The sequence below is a fragment of the Salvelinus alpinus genome, unplaced genomic scaffold, assembly GCF_045679555.1.
Source record: "Salvelinus alpinus unplaced genomic scaffold, SLU_Salpinus.1 scaffold_479, whole genome shotgun sequence".
Taxonomy (NCBI): Eukaryota; Metazoa; Chordata; class Actinopteri; order Salmoniformes; family Salmonidae; genus Salvelinus; species Salvelinus alpinus.
The window spans coordinates 1-8,660 of record NW_027256419.1 but is presented as its reverse complement, the minus strand read 5'-3'; the positions used below and the strand labels follow the sequence as shown (position 1 = coordinate 8,660).

The window sequence follows — 8,660 nt, the reverse complement described above, 5'->3', positions numbered from 1 at the left end:
CTATCAGAAAGTTGTATGGCAACCACCTCCGGCGCCAAATAGAACTGGCAGACATAGACATTCAGTACAAGAAGAAAAAGATGGAAAATCTTGCACTGGAGTCCGAAATAAAAAAGAGGACAATTAGGAAACTGGACCTTGAAATAAAAAAACTTGAGAGGGAGGTGAGATATGCCTTCAATGTACACTGTATGCTAACTGTAACACAAATGTATTATTCATTATTTTTCTTTCCTCCCCCAGCTCCAAGAAGATGACACAGCTCAAAATAAAAATTAGGTATATTCTCGTAAAGTCAAGTGAGCCATGACATATGAGCTCTTATTGTGAGCACACAGGACGGACGGTGGCATCTTTCTAAGGTTTTTTTTATTTTCCCAGCAATCAGTACAACCAAGTCATCGTTATAAGGCATCGCCCTCTTTTGCCCACCCCCCCAGCACCAGGTGTGGCCACTAGCCTATATGAAGGCCCAAAATTGTGTGTTCCTTTCTGCTCTGACAATGGCATGCCCATTCGTGCGAGATGTGGTGGATGAAGAAGCACTTGTGCTGAGGAGAGCCTTCAGGCGAGAAAGGGTCTTCAGGGACCGGTTGGACCCACTGGCCTTCCCTGATGACCATCTATATGAAAGATACAGGTTTTCTGCAGATGGCATCAGGTATCTATGCAGACTACTGGGTCCCAGGATTAAGCACCGCACTGCACGGAGCCATGCACTGAGTGTGGAGCAAATGGTTTGTGTGGCCTTGCGCTTTTTTGCTAGTGGAGCCTTCCTGTACTCAGTGGGGGATGCAGAACAGCTGAACAAGGCCACAATTTGCCGCACAATAAGGAGTGTGTGTCTGGCTATCAAAGCATTAGCAGATGTCTTCATCTCCTTCCCTGGCCACAGAAGACTCTGTGACATCAAAGAGGAGTTCTATAGGATTGCAGGTAAGAGGATCTACAAATTACAGGACAACTGTTAACACATAGTAGGATACTCATTACTTTGTGTGACAGGTTTCCCCAATGTCATTGGTGCAGTGGACTGCACACACATAAGGATAAAAGCCCCCTCAGGTGCCCATGAGGCCGATTTTGTGAATAGGAAATCCTTTCACAGCATTAATGTTCAGGTGAACATAACTTTTTGATATTGTCCATTGACGAACACTCTGCATTGCCAGTGATGTGCATTGATTGGTGTAATATTCCTCATCTTATGATTTCAGATGGTCTGCAATACTGACTGTGTGATCAGCAATGTTGTGGCAAAATGGCCTGGCTCAGTCCATGACTCCAGAATCTTTCGGGCCTCTGAAATCTATCAGTGCCTATCACAAGGTAAGCCACACAACCCCTATTTATAACCATCATGGCTGTGTCAAGAATATCACTGTGTTTATGAGGTAGTAATGATGAGATTTTGTGTTGACAGGTGAATTCTCTGGTGTGTTGCTGGGAGACAGGGGGTATGGCTGCCAGCCTTTTCTCCTGACACCTTTCACAGACCCCCAGGAAGCACAGCAGGCCTACAACCATGCCAGGACCAGGGCCAGAGTTGAAATGACCTTTGGCCTCCTGAAGGCACGCTTTCACTGCCTTCACAAATTAAGGGTCAGCCCTGTTAGGGCATGTGATATTACTGTGGCTTGTGCTGTCCTCCACAATGTGGCCTGCCTGAGGAAGGAGAGGGCCCCCAGAGTGCCACCAGCCATGGACTGGGACAATCCGGCAATCTTCCCTGATGACGACAGTGGTCGGCTGCTGAGGGACCAATATGTGTTGAATTATTTTAGTTAGTATGTGTGCTTTCAATTTTGGTTAAATATGTCCTGCGGTGGCAGAGGAATTTGGTTTTTTTTGGGTTCGTTTTTTGACGAATTTGGCCTCTTATGATGTTTGTGCGGTATACTGTGTGTAATACAAGGCTGCAGGGAGGCTACTGCATCCATTCATTTGTCTGTTCAGTTGATGTGTATGGATTTGTCCTGCATTTATTTTAGTGTGCAGACATGCAGGGTGTGTTATATACAGACCTTTGAATGTGTATGTATCATTTTGTATAATATGCTTGGATTCTGTGCTTTCCATCTTGTAGAGTCACTGTGACTTCAGTTTCGAAAGGAGCTGATGGTTTACCTGCTTTGTTTTGTCCTTATTCAATAAAGGAACATAATGTTACACATTGTGTTTTTATATTCATATGGAATGTGTATTTGTTTATATGACAGAGTACTAGGGCCACACTGAAGAAAAAGGATAAAGTCATAAATTTATGAGGCTGGTTCTTTCTGCAGAAAAGCTACATATTGTTTTTACAGTTTTGATACTTATGACAATGTGATACTTAATATTCTGGCACATCAGCATGTCTTTGTTTATGAAACCATACTGAAGTACAATTTCACAAAATGCCCCACATCTGTCATTTTAACAACTGTCCTCCTTTAAAACAACTGGTTACAATATTATGACTTGTGTTTTTTTCCCCTCTGTGGCCCTAATATTCTATCATTTTATATATAGCCTTATAGTCTATGGGAAACTGTAAATTATCTAATGATAGCAACATCATCTAAAAATCATTTTTTATCCAAAATCATTGAAATTAATGATCACAAACGTTTAAATAATAACAGTGGGTCTAGTTATATGTGATAACAATGTATAGTGAGCAGTGAAATAACTATTGGTTTCCATTTGTGGTGACTGCTGACTGACATTAGGGATGAGATTAAATAGATCCTGGAATTTAGCCTGGTCTGGAGCAGGCTAGCTCCACAGAATAAATCTCCATGGTAATTTATACCATAACATATCCTCCTGCCCCCTATCCATCTTTAGTGCAACCGGATTACGGATCAATTGAGCCAGGATCACCAAGATATCCTGGCTTAATCCCTTATCCTAGTTTTGTGCAACAGGCCCCAGGTCAGGCCAGGTCAGGCTTTAACAAGCCTCCACTATGAATAGTTGATCAGCAAGCAACACAATCAATGAGCAGTCTCTGTCACACCCTGATCTGTTTCACCTGTCCTCGTTATTGTCTCCACCCCTCCAGGTGTCGCTTGTTTTCCCCAGTGTATTTATCCCTGTGTTTCCTGTCTCTCTGTACCAGTTCATCTTGTATGTCCAAGCCTACCAGTCGTTTACCGGTTTCCTGCTTTGCCATTTCGCCTTTTGCTAGTCCTCCCGGTTCTGACCCTTGCTGTTTTTCTGAACTCCTTGCCTGTCTGCCTGCCCTTTCTGCCTTCCCTGACCTCGAGCCTGTCTGCCCTTTGGTACCTCTGGAACTGGTTTTGACCTTTTGCCTGTCCACAACCATTCTCTTGCCTACTCCTTTTGGATTTATTAAACATCTTAAACTCCAACCATCTGCCTCCTGTGTCTGCATCTGTGTCTCGCCTTGTGTCATGATACTCTTGAGATTCGTCACCCTGCTCAGAGACTGAAACGGCTCCCGCGCCTCAGATTAGTTCTCCCATGCAGTCGGTCACCCAGCAGTCAGTCCTAATCAATACTTGGTTCACTCATACTTATTCACTGACCACCCTGAAAAGAATGACGGAATACGATGTATTAAAAATAACCTCCACAGTTATCTCTTAATTTGGTCAGCTGGGAACCAATGAGAGAACCTATTCTGTTTGTGTAATTGACCTGTAGCTAGATTGTAGTGATATTGTGAGTTTAGAAAATGCCTTGTTTGTTTTAAGGTCTGTCAGCATTGTTGGAATAATGAAAGGGAAGCTTCCGTTCTGATGTACAGCTATGTTGTCAGTGTCAACTCCACCAGCAGGGGGAGCTTGTACTCTTGCCATGACTCTAGCACCTCCAGCAACCCTTTCCCTCCACAGCTCTCCCTCCTTTTTCTGTCTTCCTCTTCTAATTTCCCCACACTACTGCTTTCATCCTTTTCCCTTAGGTTTTCTCTGCCGCTTATTTTCTCACATTAGTTGTGTTTTGTTAGAATTTCAACGAGGTCACACAAACAATTACTCCACTTCATTTCATAGTAACCAATAATACTGGGCCCCCCCAACAAGACTTGATACCAGCTAAATTACGCATCTCCCAATAAACTACTGTCTGTTCTCCATCCTTACTCTCCTCTGTCTGTTCTCCATCCTTACTCTCCTCTTTCTCTGTTCTCCATCCTTACTCTCCTCTGTCTCTGTTCTCCATCCTTACTCTCCTTCCTGTCTCTGTTCTCCATCCTTACTCTCCTCTGTCTCTGTTCTCCATCCTTACTCTCCTCTGTCTCTGTTCTCCATCCTTACTCTCCTCTGTCTCTGATCTCCATCCTTACTCTCCTTCCTGTCTCTGTTCTCCATCCTTACTCTCCTTCCTGTCTCTGTTCTCCATCCTTACTCTCCTTCCTGTCTCTGTTCTCCATCCTTACTCTCCTTCCTGTCTCTGTTCTCCATCCTTACTCTCCTTCCTGTCTCTGTTTTCCATCCTTACTCTCCTCTGTCTCTGTTCTCCATCCTTACTCTCCTCTGTCTCTGTTCTCCATGTCTCTGTTCTCCATCCTTACTCTCCTCTGTCTCTGTTCTCCATGTCTCTGTTCTCCATCCTTAGTCTCCTCTGTCTCTGTTCTCCATGTCTCTGTTCTCCATCCTTACTCTCCTCTGTCTCTGTTTTCCATCCTTACTCTCCTCTGTCTCTGTTCTCCATCCTTACTCTCCTTCATGTCTCTGTTCTCCATCCTTACTCTCCTTCCTGTCTCTGTTCTCCATCCTTACTCTCCTTCCTGTCTCTGTTCTCCATCCTTACTCTCCTTCCTGTCGCTGTTCTCCATCTTTACTCTCCTTCCTGTCGCTGTTCTCCATCCATACTCTCCTTCCTGTCACTGTTCTCCATCCTTACTCTCCTTCCTGTCGCTGTTCTCCATCCTTACTCTCCTTCCTATCTCTGTTATCCATCCTTACTCTCCTTCCTGTCTCTGTTCTCCATCCTTCCTGTCTCTGTTCTCCATCCTTCCTGTCTCTGTTCTCCATCCTTACTCTCTCTTCTCCATCCTTACTCTCTCTGTTCTCCATCCTTACTCTCTCTGTTCTCCATCCTTACTCTCTCTGTTCTCCATCCTTACTCTCTCTGTTCTCCATCCTTACTCTCTCTGTTCTCCATCCTTACTCTCTCTGTTCTCCATCCTTACTCTCTCTGTTCTCCATCCTTACTCTCTCTGTTCTCCATCCTTACTCTCTCTGTTCTCCATCCTTACTCTCTCTGTTCTCCACCCTTACTCTCCTTCCTGTCGCTGTTCTCCATCCTTACTCTCCTCCCTGTCGCTGTTCTCCATCCTTACCCTCCTTCCTGTCGCTGTTCTCCATCCTTACTCTCCTCCCTGTCGCTGTTCTCCACCCTTACTCTCCTTCCTGTCGCTGTTCTCCACCCTTACTCTCCTTCCTGTCGCTGTTCTCCACCCTTACTCTCCTTCCTGTCGCTGTTCTCCACCCTTACTCTCCTTCCTGTCGCTGTTCTCCATCCTTACTCTCCTTCCTGTCGCTGTTCTCCATCCTTACTCTCCTTCCTGTCGCTGTTCTCCATCCTGTCTCTCCTTCCTGTCGCTGTTCTCCATCCTGTCTCTATTCTCCTTCCTGTCGCTGTTCTCCATCCTGTCTCTATTCTCCTTCCTGTCGCTGTTCTCCACCCTTACTCTCCTTCCTGTCGCTGTTCTCCATCCTTACTCTCCTTCCTGTCGCTGTTCTCCATCCTTACTCTCCTTCCTGTCGCTGTTCTCCATCCTGTCTCTCCTTCCTGTCGCTGTTCTCCATCCTGTCTCTATTCTCCTTCCTGTCGCTGTTCTCCATCCTGTCTCTATTCTCCTTCCTGTCGCTGTTCTCCACCCTGTCTCTCCTTCCTGTCGCTGTTCTCCACCCTTACTCTCCTTCCTGTCGCTGTTCTCCATCCTTACTCTCCTTCCTGTCGCTGTTCTCCATCCTTACTCTCCTTCCTGTCGCTGTTCTCCATCCTGTCTCTCCTTCCTGTCGCTGTTCTCCATCCTGTCTCTATTCTCCTTCCTGTCGCTGTTCTCCATCCTGTCTCTGTTCTGCATCCTCACTCTCCTCTATCTCTGTACATGTTCTCCAACATTACTCTACCCTGTCTCTGTTCTCCATCGTTACTCTCATGTCTGTCTGTCTCTGTTCTCCACCCTTACTCTCTTCTGTCTCTATTCTACATCCTTACTCTCTTCTGTCTCTATTCTACATCCTTACTCTCCTCTGTTTCTCTCTGTTCTCCATCCTTACTTTCCTCTGTCTCTGTTCTGCATCCTCACTCTCCTGTCTCTGTTCTCCATCCTTACTCTCCTCTATCTCTATACATGTTCTCCAACATTACTCTACCCTGTCTCTGTTCTCCATCCTTACTCTCCTGTCTGTCTCTGTTCTGTCTCCCTCCTTACTCTCCTGTCTGTCTCTGTTCTGTCTCCCTCCTTACTCTCCTGTCTGTCTCTGTTCTGTCTCCCTCCTTACTCTCCTGTCGCTATTCTCCATCGTTACTCTCCTGTCTGTCTCTGTTCTCCACCCTTACTCTCATGTCTGTCTGTCTCTGTTCTCCACCCTTACTCTCTTCTGTCTCTATTCTACATCCTTACTCTCCTCGGTTTCTCTCTGTTCTCCATCCTTACTTTCCTCTGTCTCTGTTCTGCATCCTTACTCTCCTGTCTCTGTTCTTTATCCTTACTCTCCTCTATCTCTGTACATGTTCTCCAACATTACTCTACCCTGTCTCTGTTCTCTCGCCTTGCTCTCCTCTGTCTCTGTTCTCCATCCTTACTCTCCTCTGTATCTGTACATGTTCTCCAACATTACTCTTCCCCTGTCTCTGTTCTCCATTCTTACTCTCCTCTTTCTCTGTCTCTGTTCTCCATCCTTACTCTCCTCTGTCTCTGTTCTCCATCCTTACTCTCTCTGTTCTCCATCCTTACTCTCCATCCTTACTCTCTCTGTTCTCCATCCTTACTCTCCTTCCTGTCGCTGTTCTCCATCCTTACTCTCCTCTGTCTCTGTCTCTGTTCTCCCGCCTTACTCTCCTCTTTCTCTGTCTCTGTTCTCCATCCTTACTCTCCTCTTTCTCTGTCTCTGTTCTCCCGCCTTGCTCTCCTCTTTCCTCACGCCTTACTCTCCTGTCTCTGTTCTCCATCCTTACTCTCCTCTGTCTCTGTTCTCCATCCTTACTCTCTCTGTTCTCCATCCTTACTCTCCATCCTTACTCTGTCTGTTCTCCATCCTTACTCTCCTTCCTGTCGCTGTTCTCCATCCTTACTCTCCTCTGTCTCTGTCTCTGTTCTCCCGCCTTACTCTCCTCTTTCTCTGTCTCTGTTCTCCCGCCTTCCTCTCCTCATTCCTCACGCCTTACTCTCCAGTCTCTGTTCTCCCGCCTTACTCTCCAGTCTCTGTCTCTGTTCTCCATCCTTGCTCTCCACTGTCTCTGTTCTCCCGCCTTCCTCTCCTCTTTCCTCACGCCTTACTCTCCAGTCTCTGTTCTCCATCCTTGCTCTCCTCTGTCTCTGTTCTCCCGCCTTGCTCTCCTCTGTCTCTGTTCTCCCGCCTTGCTCTCCTCTGTCTCTGTTCTCCCGCCTTGCTCTCCTCTGTCTCTGTTCTCCCGCCTTGCTCTCCTCTGTCTCTGTTCTCCATCCTTGCTCTCCTCTGTCTCTGTCTCTGTTCTCCCTCCTTGCTCTCCTCTGTCTCTGTCTCTGTTCTCCCTCCTTGCTCTCCTCTTTCTCTGTCTCTGTTCTGCATCCTTGCTCTCCTCTTTCTCTGTCTCTGTTCTGCATCCTTACTCTCCTCTTTCTCTGTCTCTGTTCTCCCTCCTTACTCTCCTCTTTTTCTCTCTGTTCTCCCTCCTTACTCTCCTCTTTTTCTCTCTGTTCTCCATCCTTACACTCCAATGTATCTCTCTGTTCTCCATCCTTACACTCCACTGTATCTCTGTCTCTGTTCTCCATCCTTGCTCTCCTCTGTCTCTGTTCTCCCTCCTTGCTCTCCTCTTTCTCTGTATCTGTTCTCCCTCCTTACTCTCCTCTTTTTCTCTCTGTTCTCCCTCCTTACTCTCCTCTTTTTCTCTCTGTTCTCCATCCTTACACTCCAATGTATCTCTCTGTTCTCCATCCTTACACTCCACTGTATCTCTGTCTCTGTTCTCCATCCTTGCTCTCCTCTGTCTCTGTTCTCCATCCTTGCTCTCCTATTTCTCTGTCTCTGTCCTCCATCCTTACTCTCCTTTTCTCTGTCTCTGTCCTCCATCCTTACTCTCCTCTATCTCTGTACATGTTCTCCCGCCTTGCTCTCCAGTCTCTGTTCTCCATCCGTACTCTCCTCTGTCTCTGTTCTCCATCCTTGCTCTCCTCTGTCTCTGTTCTCCATCCTTACTCTCCAGTCTCTGTTCTCCATCCTTACTCTCCTCTGTCTCGGTCTCTGTTCTCCATCCTTACTCTCCTCTGTCTCGGTCTCTGTTCTCCCTCCTTGCTCTCCTCTGTCTCTGTTCTCCCTCCTTGCTATCCTCTGTCTCTGTTCTCCCTCCTTACTCTCTTCTGTCTCTGTTCTCCATCCTTACTCTCTTCTGTCTCTGTTCTCCCTCCTTGCTCTCATCTGTCTCTGTTCTCCCTCCTTGCTCTCATCTGTCTCTGTTCTCCCTCCTTGCTCTCCTCTGTCTCTGTTCTCCCT

The 8,660-nt window shown here is 46.5% G+C and overlaps 1 protein-coding gene across 1 annotated transcript; it reads left to right on the top strand.

Moving 5' to 3' along the window:
- The first annotated feature begins 503 nt into the window (after positions 1 to 503).
- On the top strand, positions 504 to 1,869 carry LOC139567408 (putative nuclease HARBI1). Its single transcript, XM_071388775.1, has 4 exons — positions 504 to 936; positions 1,006 to 1,121; positions 1,218 to 1,329; positions 1,424 to 1,869. The coding sequence occupies exons 1-4, from the start codon at positions 504 to 506 to the stop codon at positions 1,786 to 1,788; spliced, it is 1,026 nt and encodes a 341-aa protein (XP_071244876.1). The 3' UTR covers positions 1,789 to 1,869.
- Positions 1,870 to 8,660: the final 6,791 nt, after the last annotated feature.

Excerpts from the sequence above, each read along its gene's own strand:
- LOC139567408 (XM_071388775.1), top strand. The coding sequence starts at position 504 with ATGGCATGCCCATTCGTGCGAGATGTGGTGGATGAAGAAGCACTTGTG. Across the intron at positions 1,122-1,217 it reads TTCACAGCATTAATGTTCAG|ATGGTCTGCAATACTGACTG; the intron begins GTGAACATAACT and ends TTATGATTTCAG. Across the intron at positions 1,330-1,423 it reads CTATCAGTGCCTATCACAAG|GTGAATTCTCTGGTGTGTTG; the intron begins GTAAGCCACACA and ends TTGTGTTGACAG.